This window comes from Euphorbia lathyris, chromosome 1, assembly GCF_963576675.1.
Source record: "Euphorbia lathyris chromosome 1, ddEupLath1.1, whole genome shotgun sequence".
NCBI classification, from domain to species: Eukaryota; Viridiplantae; Streptophyta; class Magnoliopsida; order Malpighiales; family Euphorbiaceae; genus Euphorbia; species Euphorbia lathyris.
This window is the reverse complement of record NC_088910.1, coordinates 38,793,346-38,812,248: the sequence shown is the minus strand read 5'-3', so window position 1 is coordinate 38,812,248 and position 18,903 is coordinate 38,793,346. Positions and strand designations below refer to the sequence as shown.

General features: G+C 39.7%; 2 protein-coding genes across 2 annotated transcripts; both read left to right on the top strand.

The window, feature by feature from the left end:
* The first annotated feature begins 16 nt into the window (after window positions 1–16).
* Window positions 17–3,086, top strand: LOC136231228 (lysine histidine transporter 2-like). Its single transcript, XM_066020580.1, has 7 exons — window positions 17–305; window positions 383–772; window positions 1,701–2,094; window positions 2,356–2,461; window positions 2,555–2,646; window positions 2,733–2,801; window positions 2,906–3,086. Exons 1-7 carry the CDS (start codon window positions 124–126, stop codon window positions 3,002–3,004), a joined length of 1,332 nt encoding a protein of 443 aa, XP_065876652.1. The 5' UTR covers window positions 17–123; the 3' UTR covers window positions 3,005–3,086.
* A 1,634-nt stretch (window positions 3,087–4,720) lies between these two features.
* Window positions 4,721–10,669, top strand: LOC136229020 (protein PLASTID TRANSCRIPTIONALLY ACTIVE 10). Its single transcript, XM_066017565.1, has 12 exons — window positions 4,721–5,506; window positions 5,600–5,659; window positions 5,761–5,790; window positions 7,370–7,443; window positions 7,634–7,715; window positions 7,866–7,939; window positions 8,282–8,348; window positions 8,806–8,898; window positions 9,021–9,197; window positions 9,273–9,323; window positions 9,748–9,899; window positions 10,066–10,669. Exons 1-12 carry the CDS (start codon window positions 4,754–4,756, stop codon window positions 10,496–10,498), a joined length of 2,046 nt encoding a protein of 681 aa, XP_065873637.1. The 5' UTR covers window positions 4,721–4,753; the 3' UTR covers window positions 10,499–10,669.
* Window positions 10,670–18,903: the final 8,234 nt, after the last annotated feature.

The following is an 18,903-nucleotide window of genomic DNA, read 5'->3' as shown; positions in this document are numbered from 1 at the left end:
CATATAATCAAAGACTCCTAATTAAACTCAACTTCAGTTGCAGTATCTACTTATTTATTTGGATAAATCACAACCCTCATTATCTCCTCGATCCTTCTTCATTTCTCAAAACAAACAACAAAAATGGCAGAAACCGAAGTAAACAAGAACTCATCAAGCTCCGATAAAGTAAAAGACCTGAATGACTGGCTTCCGATAACCAATTCCAGAAACGGCAACTGGTGGTACTCCGCCTTCCACAATGTCACCGCAATGGTCGGAGCCGGCGTTTTAGGCCTCCCTTACGCCATGTCTCAACTCGGATGGTACGTATGTTCTCCTCCATTCTAATTACGTTTTTAGCGCCGCAAAACGCTTTAAAATCGAAGTTTTCGTTTTCCAGGGGTCCAGGTTCGGCAGTACTGATACTATCGTGGATAATAACTCTATACACGCTATGGCAAATGGTGGAGATGCATGAAATGGTGGCCGGAAAGAGGTTTGATAGGTACCATGAGCTAGGGCAACATGCTTTTGGGGAAAAATTGGGGCTGTGGATCGTGGTGCCGATTCAGTTAATGGTAGAAGTTGGATCGGATATAGTTTATATGATCACCGGAGGGAAGTCGTTGAAGAAGTTCCATGACACAGTTTGTGGTCCAGATCATTGCAAGGAGATAAGCACAACTGGTTTCATTATGATTTTTGCATCTCTTCACTTTTGTCTCGCTCATCTCCCTAGTTTTAATTCCATCACTGTTGTCTCTATTGCTGCTGCTGCTATGTCCTTGAGGTTGGTTATTTGTTTTCTCTTTAACATCTATTGCTTTTGATTATAAGTTTGGCCAAAGTTGGATTGATCACTGATTTTTTTTGATGTTTAGTCCCTCAATTCTTAGTTTTTAGACATCCTAGGGGTGGACCGAGCAGGGGCTTGGCCCGACCAGTTCAAAAATACATTTTAGTATGGTGGGGGAAAGGATTTTGTCCAACTCCCTAAATGTAACCTATTCTTTTGTTCTCCGACGGCATTTATTGTGCGAAGTGTATAAATTCTGTCAGTAATTTCCAGATTTGTCATGGATGGGATTTGTGACGGTTTTTCTGTCATAGTTAATTTCCAAATAGTGTTGTAGTTTTTAGTATATGTTTGTCCATGGACCTTGATTGGATCCTGAGGACCACGTAAGTTTGGTCATTTACCGTTAGATCTAGCTGATTAAAATGCTAGGGTGAATGATTAAGTGGTCATCAAAGTCCATGTGAACACAACTGATGTAGATTTGTTGTTGTAGATTTGGGATGAAAAATAATAAAATATGGATGGATGTAGAAACATTATTTCCTTCCATTCCATGATGATGTCCCTCTTAACGATTCATGTAAAAAGTGCGACATGTCTTGCAGAGTAAAAGTTAGGAAAACTAATAATTAGCTTGGAAGGTCAATTGGGCTCGAAGCATGAGTTCACTCTTTTAACTTGCATTTTTAGTATAATCAATCTGAAAGGAGACACCTAAACGGTAGGGAAACTAATAATTAGCTTGGAAGGTCAATTGGGCTCGAAGCATGAATTCACTTTTTTAACTTGCATTTTTATAATTTATAGTTACCACAATACAATTTATAGTGACAATCCGCTTGACACGACCCGTTTAATATTTATTATTTTTCCTGTCATTAATTATGATAACCTATTTTGAGGCCTTTCAAATGTGTAGTTACTCAACAATTGGATGGGTAGCTTCGGCGAACAAAGGGCGAGAGCCAGATGTGCAGTATGGTCCGAGGGAATCAACATCGGCAGGCCAAATGTTCAATTTTTTCGGAGCATTAGGCGATGTAGCCTTTGCCTACGCAGGACACAGTGTGGTACTAGAAATCCAAGCAACAATCCCTTCCACACCTGAAAAACCCTCCAAGAAACCCATGTGGAAAGGTGTAATTGTTGCCTACATTATTGTTGCTTTGTGCTATTTCCCTGTTGCTTTCGTTGGCTATTGGACTTTTGGCAACAATGTTGAAGACAATATCCTTATTTCCCTCCACAAACCTCGCTGGCTCGTCGCTGCTGCTAACATGTTCGTCGTAATTCATGTCATTGGAAGTTACCAGGTAATATCCCGTCACTCTTTTACTCTTTTATACAGGGATCGGGTCCTTCAAGAACTCTCCACCTGAAAAATGTCACATTAGAGTTGTAATTTATGTTATCAAAAGAGTTGTAATTTTCGGATTTCGTGTAAAAATCATGTTAGTTCGTATATGTGTTCCATATGGTTATATATAAATGCTAGAAAAATGACAAGTGTGTCAATTATCGTGTCAGTTGGGTTGTTCTCTAATGAATGTCGTAATCTTTGTAATTGTATATAGGTTTTCGCCATACCCGTGTACGACATGATGGAAACGTTCCTAGTACTGAAAATGAAATTCAAGCCTACTTGGAAGCTTCGATTCGTTGCTCGGACTTGCTATGTTGGTCAGTATTATTTTTACAATTTTGGATTCAACTCTTCTTTTTATTACAATTTGATTCCAGAAATGACATAATCCAAATGTTGATATATGCCAGCATTGACAATGTTCATTGCATTGACATTCCCTTTTTTCGGTGGCCTTCTCGGTTTCTTCGGAGGCTTTGCTTTCGCTCCTGCCTCTTACTTCGTAAGTTAAAGCCTTTCATGTTTCCATATCTATTTCAAAAAGCGAAACTCTCGAAAACTCATATGAAACAATAACATTTTACGCAGCTGCCGTGCATCATGTGGCTTGCACTATACAAACCCAAGAGGTTCAGTCTGTCATGGATCACCAATTGGGTAATTTCATCATGATATCTTAATTTTTAGATTTAATATATAATTATACACTTAAATTATTTAATTGATATTAATATATATGTATATTTATGAATATTGAACAGGTGTGCATTATACTAGGGGTGTCATTGATGGTTTTAGCTCCAATTGGGGCACTTAGGCAATTAATACTACAATCAAAGGACTTCAAATTCTACTCATGATGATGATGAAAATGGGATGGGCTTTCATCTATAAGTCTTGCTTTTTTTTTTCAACAAGACTATTAGTTTGTAGCTCTAGATCTGTTTATAATTTTATCTCTTTCAAATAAGAGACGCTTCTTGATTATTATCTTTTTATTCAATGATCAAGAATGTTCAACTCAATCCATTAATGAAAGATATATATTTAGTCCTACTTTTATTTATTTATTTTATATAACTCTAATTTAGCTTCTTTAAACCCTTATTTCTAAATTCACAATGCTATATATACCGATTTCCTTTTTTCTTATATATAAATGAGTTGTTAATAGAACGGGATAATTTGAACGAGTATTTGACTCCATGGAAACGGAAATTTCTATTTACTTTTTCCAAAAGACGGGGATATAGGAAAAAAAAGCTCCTTTGTTGAGATGAGATGACGATAGAGTTTTCTTAAAGTCGTAATACAATGAGGATAGAATCATATTTCTCTGCCCCACTTGCACCATTCGTAAAACTACATATGCGTTTAATATATTGAAGGTTCATGTAAAGCTATATTATGGGTTTAATATATTAAAAACTCATTTAATTTGGTCCAAAAAGTTGATTAGTCTTCTGGTTTATAGAATGTCTCAGTTAGCTTCAAAGCTTACTTGTATTTAAATGGCATTTTTCAGCCGCTTTAGTGTTCATTGTTAAGTGCTTGCAATCTGGCAGAAAAATGTGGTCTGAAAGCTTCCTCTCTCCCAACAAGTAAGATGAGATTACCAAGATTCTAAATATGAGAAATCCTCTTTGGATTCGAGAAAAAGGAAACAAAAAGAAATAAGAGCTTTCTAGCTCTAGTTTTGAGGAAGCTTCTCCCAATTATGTCGGATAATAGAATAGGACAGTTTGCTCGGATCAAGACTCCACTTTCCCTGTGTAATATATATTTGAATTTATTTAAATTCTCTATTATTTTGTCACGGGAATTTGAAAGTTAATCGCCCAACACTTTAAGCAAATAAAAGAGACTAATTTGGTACATTTTGTAAAGGCTTAATACATATTTGCTCCCTGAACTTGTCCAAAAAATTTGATTGGCCCCTAAACTTTTAAAATGTCCTAATAGCCCTCTGAACTTGCATAAAGCGTTCAGTTAGCCCCCTGAACTTGTGCAAAATATAATGACTTGATCACTCGGTTGCAAAAAAGTAACTTAAATGCAGAAGATGTATTGTACGAGTCTTAAAAAAAGTAAAACGACCAAAATCGGGGTATGCATTTCTAATATTAGAGAAGATAAGTTGTATAATTGAGCAAATAATAACTTCATTTTTAATTTGTTTTTTAAATTATGTAATAACATTCTAAAATGAGTGTAATACATCTTTCGCATTTAACTTATTTTTTTGCGATCAAGTGATCAATTGATTATATTTTACGCAAGTTTAAGGGGCTAACTGAATGTTTTATATAATTTTAGAGTGCTATTGGGACGCTTTAAAAATTTAGGGAGCCAATCAAGCTTTTTGGAAGGAGGCAAATGATGTATTAAGCTTTTGTAAAATGGGAAGGTCAATTTACGTATAAGAGTTTGAATTTACGGAAACGACGCCGTTTATGGCCGTTGGGCCGTCTGAATATATCTTTCTGTTTGAATTTACGGAAACGACGCCGTTTATGGCCGTTGGGCCGTCTGAATATATCTTTCTGTTCCCGCTGCTTTCAATCCGGTTTTCCAAAGAGAAGTTTATCCACTGAGATAGCAGCTACCAAATGCAAGTCCTACAGACTTCTCACTTCTTCTCTCTCCCTAAACCCTTAAACCCTGTCCCTGAACGCTCTTCCCTCTCCCACCAACGCCGCACATGGCACCCTATCTTCTCAAAAACTGTATTTCCGTTCTCTTTCTTGACCTCAACAGCTCTGAATTCTTTCAGCTCCGACGAATTTCCAGTGGACGAGACTTTCGCCCAAAATTTCGGTCCCAGAGACGACCAAAAAGAGGAGGAATGGCGTCGTAAGAACTGGATCGAGCGGGGCTGGGCTCCCTGGGAGGAAATTTTGACTCCTGAAGCTGATTTTGCCCGCAAATCGCTCAACGAAGGCGAAGAGGTTCCACTCCAGTCCCCTGAAGCTATTGAGGCTTTCAAAATGCTGACCCCTAAATATCGGCTTCAAAAAATCAAAGAAATGGGATTGACTGAAGACGAGTGGTATCAGAAACAGTTCGATTATAAGGGAGAGATTCCTGAACCACTCGAGACGCAATGGACGGCGCCGTTGGTTCTAAGGCACGTTCCACCCAGAGATTGGCCGCCTAGAGGTTGGGAGGTGGATAGGAAGGAGCTGGAGTTTATTAGGGAAGCACATAAGTTGCAATCTGAGAGAGTTGATATCGAGGAGCTAGACAATCGGGAAAAGACTGACATTGAAGGGATGTCTTTTGAGAGATATAAGGTTTTCTTGAAGCAGTATAATGAATGGGTTGCGGCAAATAAGGATAAATTAGAAGAAGAGTCTTATAAGGTACTGCATTTTAATATCTATGGATTCAGTACTTCAATAGACCAACTTAATTGACTAAGTTTGGGGACTAATATATATTTCGTGTCAATTCAGCATGACCAAGATTATTTTCCTGGTAGAAGGAAAAGAGGGAAAGATTACAAAGAGGGCATGGTAGAATTAATTCCTAATTTTCTTAATTTTGCTGCTTGATTATCCGTTAATTGTCAACCACAGATGGATGGTAATGGTTGTCTTTTTTGTTCTTCTTGCAGTATGAACTTCCGTTTTATTATCCCGGGCAGGTAAGCAGGAGCTTATACTGATTTACTTAAAATGATTATACCTTTCTGTACCTTTTTATTTATCCTATAAAACATTAAAATGGATGGGAGCTTGATTTCGTTGTCACACATATACTGGCCCAATAGTGCTATTTATAAACTAATGTTTAATGACAAACAAGTGTTCTTTTATACCAATTGTATACAACAAACAACAACAACAACAAAGCCTTAGTCCCGAAATGGTTCGGGGTCGGCTAACATGAACCATCATATAAAACCGTGAAAATCAAGTCGTGTCAGCGACACAGATTCGCTCCCTCCACTCCGTCCTATCCACTACTATATTTTCCTCAATTCCCAATAAACTCATATCACTCTCGATCACCCTCCTCCAAGTTTGCTTAGGTCTTCCCCTACCCCTCACCACTACATCCCTTTGCCACTCTTCGGTTCTCCTAACCGGCACATCAAGCGCTCTACGTCTCACATGGCCAAACCACCTTAGTCGGTTTTCTCTCATTTTATTCTCAATAGATGTGACCCCTACTGTTGTCCTAATTATTTCATTACGCACCCGGTCCTTTCTCGTGTGACCACACATCCATCTCAACATACGCATCTCCGCCACCGACATCTTATGGATGTGGCAGTGTTTCACTGCCCAACACTCCGTACCATATAACAATGCTGGTCTAATTGCCGTCCGGTAGAATTTTCCCTTCAATCTATTAGGCATGCCGGGATCACAAAGGAAACCCGTAGCACTCTTCCACTTCGACCAACCAGCTTTAATCCTATGAGCAACATCTCCATCTACTTCTCCATCCGTTTGGATAATAGATCCTAAATACCGGAAGCAATCCGAGGCCTGAACAACTCTCCCATCTAGGGTGATTGTCCCTACCTCCCTACTCCTACGGCCGCTAAACTTACACTCCAAATATTCTGTCTTACTTCGACTCAACTTAAAGCCTCTAGATTCTAGAGTTTGCCTCCATAGTTCCAACTTCATCTCCACTCCTTTCGTCTCATCAACCAACACAATATCATCTGCAAACAGCATGCACCATGGTATACCATCTTGAAGTGAACTTGTTAGTTCATCCATAACGATGGCAAACAGAAATGGGCTTAGTGCGGAACCTTGATGCACTCCAATCGTAATAGGAAACTCTTCAGTCTTCCCAACACTAGTACGTACACTAATGGTCCTTTCAGATATATATAGAACTGTAACCAGTCTACATAATTTTTTTTGCATATACCAATTGTATATGCAAAAAAATTATGTAGGCTGGTTACAGTTATATATATATCTGAAAGGACCATTATTGATTTCAAACGGCTCTTTCTGAGGCAATCATTATCATGCCTTTTCTTCCTAAGGAAAACATCAGTGGTCTGTCTTTCATGAACACCAAGGAAGATGGACACATTAGCTTTCATCATCCTAAAATTAGTTTCCCATTGTGATTTACATGCATGTGAAAGGTGATGTGCAGGGTGAGCATAAGTATTCCTTGCATTTCTCAAGTGTTGCATGATTTCTAATCTGTACGTATGCTGATTGTTGGCATTTTGGGTAATTTGTACACAGATTTGCGAAGGAAAAGTAACCACTATACACTTATATCAAGGAGCCTTTATTGATATCGGTGGCGTGCATGATGGGTGAATACAATCTCTATTTGTCTTTCATAGTAGTAATAATACAAATGATATTTTAGATAGTTCGAAGATCATATATTTGCAATGTCTAACCTTCCTAGAACGCTTTGTCAGACTCATATAATTGTTTCTAAGTTCAGAAAATCATTGAATTCAGAAGTTTACAGTCAGATTTGAATATTTTGTGTTTCAGGTGGGTTCCGATCAGAGGTAATGATTGGTTTTGGCTCCGTCATCACATTAAAGTTGGTATGCATGTCATTGTTGAAATTCTGGTGAGTGTCATTTTTTTAAGACACATAGAAATGATTATTATTTGTCTGCTTGCTTGCTAATTTTCCTCTTGTATAATATTTCAAATTGTATGGATTTAAATTCCTTTTATACTGGACTTATTCATGTTGATCAGTTGGATTGTTTTGCAGGCTAAGAGAGATCCTTACCGTTTTAGGTTTCCTATCGAAATGCGTTTTGTGTGGCCCAACATAGATCACCTTGTGTATGTATTTTCTGTTCCTTTATTTAGTGTATTTTTTGACTAATTTCAAACACTTCTTCCCATATTTGATGCTTATGAGTTAAGAATGTTGGTGTCTTGTGGGAGGTTGCTGCTTGTGCCTGCTAGCAGGGGAAATCACTACATGATCTTCATTGTACAGAGCATATCAATTGACAAAAAAGAAAAAAAAGATAGGAAAAAGGAAAGAGTTAATAATATAATAATATTCAGTTGAGTTCTGCTAGTCTATCGTGGAAGTAGTCATGGATTACTAAATTGGTTACCCCATATTTGCTAGCCCATATTTTTGATGTATTTGAATTTTATTGTTTTTTTTTTCAGTTTCAACAAATTTGAATTTCCACCAATATTTCATCGAGATGAAGATACCAACCCTGACGAGTTACGAGTATGTTTTGCATGTTTGCACCATTTTTCTTTTAGTTTGATCATGATAAGCTTTTCTTTCTTGTTGTTCATGTTCTTTTTCACCCTGCATAATCTTCTAAAACAATGGATGAGATAATTCGAATTTTGGATTACGGACTGAAGCTCCAATGAGTGGCTAATGGAGTCATCGTTTCTTGTGGGTGACAAATGGTCCATTAACCTTATTTCCATATTATCTTTCACCTGGTATTTTATTAAATTAATTTAAGGAATGTGATCTACTTGAACTCAGCTTCATCAATACTAGAGATAGTAGTCTGCTAGTGGGACTAAATTCCTTGGGTGGAATTTTTGGAATATGAGGGGAATAATTTCTGCAGGAGTGCTTTTTGATTTGGCATGATCTAAAGAATTTTGTTTCGGCTCCATTTTTTGCTCTTTCTTCTTTTATATATCAAGTGAACCACCTTTTGCAGCGCCACAGTGGAAGGCCCCCTGTTCCTAGGAAATATCCAGAAACAAAAGCAGAAGAAGAACCTCTTTTGTCAAATCACCCTTATGTTGAGAAGGTTTGTAGCATATACTATACTGTGGTTTAGCCAAGAAATTGTAGCTGATGTCTAATGCGGAGCTATATTCCCTTTTCAGTGAGCTGTACATTGATTCATTATTGGTGTTTTTTTTTTAACAGTTGTGGCAAATCCATGTTGCTGAGCAAATGATTTTGAATGACTATGAGACTAATCCTGAGAAATACAAGGACAAGAAACTTTCAGAATTAACTGACGATGAAGATTTCGACGAGCAAAATAGTGTTGAATACACAGAAGCTTATTACAAGAAAACCAAATTGCCAAAAATAATTGTGGTCTGTATTTTTCTTCTTACATTGAATCAATTAGAACACAATGAACTCTTATAATGATCTCCTGTTCTTTGGCAGAAACAAAGTGTTAAAGAACTAGATATGGAAGCCGCTTTAGCAGAGCGAGAGGTAGCTATTGTTTCATTTTTCCATTGTTTACTAGATTTCCGGGTGTAGTGGTTAATCATCTATTGCAGTCCCCAAGTCGTTGTTTCACATGCTAATATGCATCATAATTCTTAATTTATGGTGGATACTAGCAAAATTTAGTGCAATAATGGCACCTTTGCTACCTCAACTTTTTTCCGCGTCCATTATGTGATTTCAACGACTTGTACCTACAGTCTTAATTGGCCATTATTTGACTAGGCTTTGCATGTGCAACAAATTGGCTCTTGAGAGCATGTTTTTTTGTTGATAAGGCTCCAAGTTAAAGTGATGCTAGCATGTTGTGCTATGTTGACATTGAAATTATCAAAGAACAACTAAGACTAGTAAATATGCTGAACTCTATTATATAATAGTGCTTTGTTATCATCTGTTCTGCATTCAGTTTCACAATAAACTAAGGATAGAAGCAATAGAAAGAGGAGAGAAATATAAAATTGCTGCGTTGAGGCGAAATGTCGAGATGGATGAGTATGACTTAATGCACTGGCGTCGATCATTTGAAGAAAGGGAAGCTTTGATAAGAGATATTAGCTGGTATGTGCTTTAGTAAGAGTTTTTTAGTAACTTTAGTATGTCATTAGCTGCATTATTTGGTTTTGCGACGTAGATTGGATAAATGTACTTTAGTTGTAGTCAAATTGTATGTTATTCGATGGTTCGCCATGTGCTCACTTGATTAAAGATGCATGGTTTCTTACAGCCGGCAAGCTCTTGGTTTGCCATTGGAAGAACCAGGAAGGTATAAACCATCAAGCTTCTTCGGGAAGGATCAATACGATCCTGAAGATCCTTTGTACCGATATGACTACTGGGGAGAACCGAAAAACTCGGAAAAGAGTAAACAAGAGAGGATGAGAGATGCTCACAACAAATCTATTGTGGGGAAGGGTACTGTTTGGTATGAAATGTCTTATGAAGATGCCATCAAACAGCGGATGGAAAGGGAAGCTCGTGCCAAGGACGCGAAACCAGACCCAGATGAAGATTCAAGCCTAGATCTCAATGAAGAAAATGATGATGATGATGACCTTGATTACAGCTTTTTAAGCGACTTGAGTGACATTTCAGAACAGCCTGTTGTAAACGGTACAAGGTCTTCTGGATTGTCGGAGGAGGGTATGTTTGAGAATTGAAGAAAATTATTACATAGGTTAGTATATAATTTGAAAATCTTGTACCCCTAATTGATAAACTGTTGAGTTGTAATCCTTTTGGAATTTTGAGATTCTTTGTCCAACGCCAGAATTCATTGTTTGGTTATTTTTTGTATTAGCTAAAGGAGTGATCTTTTTTGTTTGGAGTTATCCTTAATATTAAACATATATCAAAATGAAAAACACGTGATTGTGAATCAAAATAGTTCAACATGGCTGATTTTCCAAAATGACAAAATAGATAATCTCAAAGCAACAAAAATAGAGCAGAACACGAAAAAGTAATTTCCATAAGCATGTCCAAATGAGTTGAAAAATATGGTGAGTTTGAATGATACAGCTACAAGTTTGGAATATAAAACGATAACTTTAAATTATACAGATAGATAGCCGAATAGCTATACGAGATATGTGGATTAAAAGCTCCGAAAAAACAGTTCGGAAAAAGCAGGAAGACCTAACTATCGCATGATTGGCGTTTTCCCCTTCACACCGGGGTCAAGCGGTGGCCCGGTGCGGATGGACACTTCGGACTCTCGATCGTATAAGGATTCGGTTATTGGATGTGAGCCCCGATGTACAGTTCAGCCTTTTGATAGCTCCCATTTGTATAGGGTTTTTAGGCCCCTTTTAGCTTCTTTTTGCTTTATTTCCTTTCAGTTTTATTATCGTTTTGTTGTCTTTTAGTTAGAATTAGTAATTTCTGTTATTTATGGCATTTTCTGTGTTTTCAGGTGTTTTTAGGCCTATTTGAGCATTCCCGAACCAGACCGAGCCTTTTGGAGCAATTCTGGACAATTCAGGGACCGTCGGAGCACTTTTGGGACTCGCCAGGGACCATTAGAGCATATTTCGGAAGCCCAGGAACCAAAACGGATAAAAACCAGAGTTCTGCCCCATTTTGGCACTTGTCTCGACGAGACACAAAAGCGTCTCGGCGAGACAAGGCCTGTCTCGACGAGACACATAAGTGTCTCGACGAGACAGGTCCTCGTCTCGACGAGACACTTCCTGTCTCGACGAGACGAGGCGGGAGAGGCACAAAAACGCCTCTCCCTTGCTGGAATGTCGAACTATTATGCCCAAAAATCCCCTGTTAATATAGAAAATGACCTTTGTACCCCCGGAGACACTAGGGTTTCACCCTATCTCTATAAATAGGGAGCTCCTCTCAGTTATTCGGGGACGGATTCCTTAAGAGCCGTCGTAATGTAGAATTTTTAGTTTTTATTTCCTTGCTTTCTAGATTAGGTTTACTTTCAGTTTTGTCTTTCCTTTTAAGAACGATTGATGGGGGAAGCGCTTGATCTTCTATTTTGTAATTGGAATCGACAAACGGGTTCTAGATTTCTTCTCTCTTTCCCTTTTGTCTCTTACATTTATATTCAATTGAAGCTCTTTTCCATTACTCCTATTGCTATGATTGGTTTGTCTATGAACTGATCCCATCCAATTTGGGATGGGGATGAAATTGATTGTATGAATATGTATGATTAGGGATTTAGGACCTTTGATTGATCAGTTTATGCATGCTTAATGCCTAGATATTGTTAGGAACAGGATTTATGCTAGAATGAACATTGATAATGATCAACTAGCCTGTTTATGTATATAATATGCTTAATGCCTGTGACCCTGACATTAAATAGGATTATAGATAGATGAGAACCTGACCACGGAATTGTCTATGCTGAATCTGTGTAAACTTGACCTCGCTAGAACCACTAGGAGTGCGGCTTCGTGGCTGGGCTACGGCTTTAGCCTTAGTTGCCAATGAACCTAATGCTTTGCATGACCTAGGGTATATGCCTAATCAAGCCGTCACCCAAATGCATGTGAATAGGAAGGACAATACTGATCACATTAGTCTTTCACTTAGGGCAATTACCGTCAAATCACTGGTAAAACATACTTCTGAACTCCCTAAACCCATACATAGGATTTAATCGAAGGATTCCTCAGCCTAGATTGTCCACCTTCTACCCTGTCAATTGTTCGCTTTATCTTATTATTGCTTTCAATTTAGTTATTTAGTTATTCCAAACCCAAACCTTTATCCAAACTCTCTAAACAATTAGATCATTCTAGGTAGATTTGCTAGTTATAACGAATAGTCTTTGTGGTTCGATCTCGTGCTTAGCACTTTATTACTTGTTGCGATAGGATACACTTGTCCTATTAACTGCTATATACTTTACGAGCATCACCTTTGCACGACCTTCAGGCAAAAGGGTTAGTGACGGTGAACCACGATAACATGTTGCGACCTCGGTTCATGGTGGCTCCTCAGCTCATTGAAGACTGGGCGTTAAAGTGGAACGATGCGTTAATTATGAAGATCCTTGGCAAGAGTGAGTTATATCGCACTACAGAAACGAGCGCTTGAATGATGGAAGCCCAAGGCATGGGTGGATATTATGGATGTTGGAAATGATTTTCATCTGGTTAGGTTTGATGATATGGCTGGTTGGAAAAGGGTAGTCTGTGAAGGTCCGTGGACAATTCAAGGTCATTATCTAACAGTTCGGTAGTGGTCCCCCGATTTTGTTGCAGCCTCTGCTACCATTGTGTCTACCTTTGTATGGGTTCGTCTTCCTGGCCTACTGGTGCAGATGTATGATGAAGACTTCATTATGACAGTTGCTAACAGCATTGGTAAGGCAGTTAAAATAGATAAAAACACCCTCAAGGCAACACATGGAAGATTGCCAGGGTTTGCATTAAGATTAACCTGATGAAGCCCCTCATTGCAGTGTTCGAGGTTAATGAGGCAACATATCGTATTGAGTATGAAGGATTACACATTGCATGCACGAAATGTGGACGTTATGGCCATGCTAGAGCGGGATGCCTATTCCCTAGAGCTGCACCTACTGCTAGTCATATTGCCTCCTCGGCACTAATCAATCGGCCCGTCGAAGGAAGTCATAAAGTGCCAGAAACTGGTGTGGAGGAATCTGTGCATCCTGAGAACATGGAAACTGCGCAGCCTGAGGTAGAGTATGGTCCATGGATGATGGTTCCCTAGAAAAAGTATACCCCTCGTTTGGTGAAGCATGATCAGACACCTAGACATGTACTGACTGATGGGCTCCCTGAGCAAAATAATCCAAGTCCCATGGTTTTTACGCCGGCAAAGGGAATGATGGGGGATCAACAAACATCGGTGAAGCCTCAGGGAGCAGCACTGTTGATGGGGAATATAGTTGGACTGGTTGGCCACCCTATAAAGTCGCCAGGACAAACTCCACTCCGTGAGATTACCTGCCAAAACATCTTCACGGGCCTTCAAACTAAGGTCGAGGCTCCATATACTGATTTGGAGAATGATTCTCTACAGTTTGGTCGTGTGAAGAGGAGTCATGCAGATTCGGCCAAGGAGAATGTGACACCTAATACACGCAAGGAAAAAGGGAAGTCTGCTCTCCAGCTCCACTTGAGTGGTTATGGCGGTCCTTCAAGCGGGCTAAAGGAGGTTTTTTCAAAATCTGTGGATTTCAACATGGTGCAGAGTGTTCAGGGGGTGAGTTCAGGCATCCCATTGCATGAGGGAGGGGCACGTGCGCCTGTTTAAGGGATGACGTGGGTATGGTATCGTTTCTCTATATATATTTATTCATGAATAATGTCTCTTGGAATTGTTGTGGTGCGGGAAGGCACTGAGTTTTATCGTGCCTTTCGGCACTTGTTATCTATTCATAAGCGCGAGGTCTTGGTTCTCCTTGAGCCTCGTATGTCAGGGGCACATGCTACTGAATTATGTTGCAAGCTCTCATTCTCTGATGTCGCCATTATTGAACTTGAGGGTTTCAGTGGGGGTATTTGGCTGTTGTGGCATGGGTCGACGGTATCCTTGACTATCGTCTCTACTGACTCACAGTTCATCCATGCTTAGATTTTCTTGGTTGGGGGATCTACTCACGGTAGTATGTTCAATGTTACCTTTCTTTATGTAAAACCTCGGACGCAGTATAAGAAGCTTTTCATGGAACAGATGTTGAACACATGTTATTCACCCTTATTATTGGGGATTTAAACTGCATTAAATCGCTAAAGGAAAAACAAAGGGATAATTTGGGAGTTTTGAGCCACTGTAGTTCCTTTTCTCGATGGATTAATAGGATTGAGTTCGTGGTTTTAGTGTTCCAGGGCCCTACTTTCGCTTGGTTCCGTGGTATTACGGCTCGGACACATATTACTTGTCGTTTGGATAGGGTGCTATGCAGTCCCAGTTGGTGGGCTGCTTTCCCAGAGGCCTTCTTTTGCCACTTGCCTCGTAATAAGTCAGATCATGTGCCGCTTATGCTCTCTCTTTAGTTCTCCATCTATTTGAAGACCTGACCTTTTCGGTTCCAAGCCGCTTGGCTCTGCCACCCTGATTTCCATAATTTTGCTGATAACTGGCAGTCGACCTTGAGCATTCGAGACTGTTTAGCGAACTTGGGACTGCAGCTCGGGGTGTGGAATTCGATGGTTTTCAGAAATCTTAGTTTTAGGAAGCATTAGACCCTCAAGCGTCTAACAGGAGTATAGCTTTCCCTTGGTCGTCGGGTCACTTATGGTTTGTTGATTCTTGAACGGAAGCTTAGAGATGAATTGAATGAAATTCTTTATCAGGAGGAGGTTTGGTGGTTTCAAAAGTCTCATATTAATTGGTTGTGTTTTTAGGACTGTAACACGTAGTTCTTCCATTTGACTATGCTGGTCCGGCGGTGGCATAATAAAATTGATGGGTTGCGAGATGCTTTCGAATTGTAGTGTTTGGATCAGATTTAGGTCTGATCGATGGTGGTGGATCACTTTGCTAAACTCTATTGTGAGGAGAACTTGACTTGTCCTCAGCTGCTGACTCTTTGTGCTTTCCCTCCTTTTGAAGATCGGGTCATTTTTTTGTCTAACTAGGCCTTTTGAGAATTGTGAATTTAAACGGGCTCTTTTTGACATGGCTCTTCAAGGCCCCGATCCGGACGATTTTCAAGCTGCTTTTTTCCAACAGATGTGGCTAAGTGTGAAGGGATAGGTATGCAGTTATGTAATTTCATCTTTACATTCGAGTCTAGTGGAGCTGGAGGTTAATTCTGCTCTAATCACAATTATTCTAAAAGTCGCAGCACCTGAATCTTTGAACTAATTTCGGCCTATTAGCCTTTGTAACGTTCTCTGCAAGATTATCACTAAATGTATAGTGAACCGTTTGAAACCCTTGTTTGGGAACTTGATTGGTCCGACTCAGAGCAGTTTTATCCCTGGACGCTCCATTATGGATAACGTCATTCTTGCACAATAAGTGATTCACTCGCTGAAAGGGAAACGGGGAAGCAAAGGAGGTATGGTCCTTAACCTCGACCTTGAGAAAGCTTATGATAGGATTAGTTGGCAGTTCTCAAGGGATACTCTACAGCTCATTGGGTTAACCTTATTATGAGTTGTGTGGAAACCTCTTCGATGCATGTGTTGGGGAATGGGGAAAAGTTAGCTGGGTTTCAACCCTCCCGGGGGCTCTGGTAGGAAGACGCCCTATCTTTTTGTGATGTGTATGGAGCGGCTCAGTCATCTTATCGCATTTGACATTGTCACAGGGTGGACCTCCGCTTTCTCATATTTTATTTGCAGATGATGTAATTCTCATGGTAGAAGCAAGTGTGGATCAAGCACTTAATATCTGGCAGATCCTTAATTACTTTTATGAATGTTCTGGACAACGTGTTAACTTCGCTAAATCAAAACTCTACTGCTCACCCAACATATCAGATACAGTTAGCAGAGGGATCTATGGCATCCTGGGAATTGCTAGGACTGATGATTTGGGGATTTACTTAAGGGTCCGTTATTCCATAAGCACACTAGTAAACTAACTTTTTCTTACTTGGTGGACAGAGTGATGCAACGTATGATGGGTTGGAAAGCGAAATGCTTATCGCTCGCAAGTCGACTTACTATGATTAAATATGTGGCTTCTGATATACCATCGTATGTCATGTAGAGTGTCTTTCTCCCTATGAGTATTTACAAGAAGCTTGATGCCCTGAATTGGGCCTTCCTCTAGGGTTCATCTGCTTTGAAGAGCAAGCTTCACCTTGTCCGCTGGCAAGAGGTTTGTAGACCGAAGAAAAATAGTGGTCTGGGTATCAAGACAGCCATGGAAGAAAACATTGCGCTTCTAGCTAAGTTGGGGTGGAAGTGTCTGAATGATCAGAATACGGTATGGGTGTGTACCGTCCGAGCTAAATATGGAGGACAACGACATGGCCTTGAAGTGTTCAGTTCCCGAAGCTCTAACTCCTTTGTTTGGAGCAACATTTTTTATCGCCAATATGGTTTTTTGGTTGGGATTGGGACGAGTCGTCTTCATAGAGGATGGCACGTCCTTCTAGTATGACGGCTGGTGCGGGGATGCGCCTTTAATAGAACAAGCTGTGGGACTGATTCTTACAAATTGGTTGGGGTTGTTAGTGCGAGATTTATGGGTTACACAGGGAACTTGGGATTGGACATTGTTAGGCGATATTCTGCCGACTACGGTTCTTTTCCAGATGGCTTCTTTTAGCTTGGACCTGATGGAGGGAAAGACGGATGATTGGTGTTGGTGATTGTCCTATTCTGGCGATTACACAGGGGCATCGGAATTGATATTACTGCTCAACCACATCCAGCCAATAACTACTCTTTACCGTAGGGTGGCTGTTTGGGGCCTGGATATCTCAGAATGTGCGTGGCTTTTCCTATGGTTAGCTACTCGAGAGGTGGTCCTTTACAAGTGGCCAGAGGTCGTCGCCACCTTAGTACAGATGTGTACTGTATGTAGTGCAGTATGGATGAGACATTATTACATGTCTTTAGGGATTGTCTGTGGGTTTGACTCATTTGGAGACAGCTGGTTCCAGGTCGTTTTCATTCTCTTTTCTTCTTACTTCCCTGGTCTGACTAATTGATAGTCAATCTTGAATCTCAAGATTTGCTTAATAGGGTGTTGTGGCCTACTATCTTTACAATAGGTCTATGGTGGATGTGGAAATGGTGGAATCAATATGTCTTTAAAGGGAAAGCTTTTACCTAGTCCCGCTATGAGTTCATTCTGACTAGAGCCCCGTGAGGTCTTCACTACTTATGACCAATGTGGTGAAAGTAATTCTAGAGAAGGGAAATTACTTAGATAAAATGGACACCTCCTAACATGGGGTGGGTTAAAGTGAACACGGATGGTGCTAGCAAAGGCAATCATGGGCTTGCTCAAGAAGGGGGCTTGATCAGGGATGTTAATGGAATTTGGTTAGCGGGCTTTAGAGTCAATCTGGGAATTTGTACTGCTTTTATGGCAAAATTGTGGGGTCTTTTCTTCGGTCTTACACTTGCTTGGAACAAAGGATTTCAGAAGGTGATTGTTGAACTGGATTCTAGCTCGATCCTGACTTTTATGAATAATCAGGTGGGGAACCACCATCCACTTGCCTGGCTTATTCTCAAATGCTAAGATCTTCGGGATAGAAGGTGGGAAGTCATATTCATTCATACTTGCATGGAAGCGAATCAGGCAGCTCACTAAATGGCGAATTTCACATGTGCTCTTAGTTTGGGTCATCATGAGTGTGGTGTGCCTCCTACAGGCCTCCATGATATTCTCTATGAGGATCATTGTGGTAGATCTTTATCGAGAATAGTTACTAGTTAGTATTCTTTATTTTGTTTTATTCCTCCGGGCTACAGCCTTCCCTGTCTACCAAAAAAAAGATATGTGGATTAATGAACACGTCTCAATCGGAGTATAACTGCTATTAACAAGTGGATTGCTGTAGGAGAAGTTTGAAACCGCGGGATGTCAAATTCCTATAATCATGGCTAAAATTATGAGATGACAGTTTTGTCTACCAAGTCTCATTAGGCCCATTGGAGAATATTATCTATTGTCATCCCACTTGAGAACCACCTTTTTTTCATCCTCACTCAGAAAGCAATTAAAATCTCTGATCATAGCCCAAGGGATACAGAGGGGAGAAGCCGCAATGTTATCCAATAACTTTCAGGAATCTTTGTGCTTACTATGGTCATCAAAAAACTATAGAAACTAATCAACCTCTGATCACCAATGATAGCATCACTAATACTCAAATCAATATAGAGAGTTTTATTAATGCTCAAATAAATGTGGTGAGCAGAAAAACTCTGAATTTGATGCTTATCAATTACAGTCTCAATAAGGAAAAATATATTTTGGATTAGTTGACTTGACTAAATCCCCAAGAGCACGAACATTACGGGTATTGACTAAACCTCTACAGTTCCAACTAAGGCAACTCATTTTCACTTGCGGGTCTGAGCATCAGACCTCTCCAAATCATGATTGATAGAAACTGGTTTATCCTTTCTTAAAAAAAAACAGTTTTAGA

Excerpts from the sequence above, each read along its gene's own strand:
- LOC136231228 (XM_066020580.1), top strand. The coding sequence starts at position 124 with ATGGCAGAAACCGAAGTAAACAAGAACTCATCAAGCTCCGATAAAGTA. Across the intron at positions 2,462-2,554 it reads TGCTCGGACTTGCTATGTTG|CATTGACAATGTTCATTGCA; the intron begins GTCAGTATTATT and ends GATATATGCCAG. Across the intron at positions 2,802-2,905 it reads TGTCATGGATCACCAATTGG|GTGTGCATTATACTAGGGGT; the intron begins GTAATTTCATCA and ends AATATTGAACAG.
- LOC136229020 (XM_066017565.1), top strand. The coding sequence starts at position 4,754 with ATGCAAGTCCTACAGACTTCTCACTTCTTCTCTCTCCCTAAACCCTTA. Across the intron at positions 7,716-7,865 it reads ATGTCATTGTTGAAATTCTG|GCTAAGAGAGATCCTTACCG; the intron begins GTGAGTGTCATT and ends ATTGTTTTGCAG. Across the intron at positions 8,899-9,020 it reads ATCACCCTTATGTTGAGAAG|TTGTGGCAAATCCATGTTGC; the intron begins GTTTGTAGCATA and ends TTTTTTTAACAG.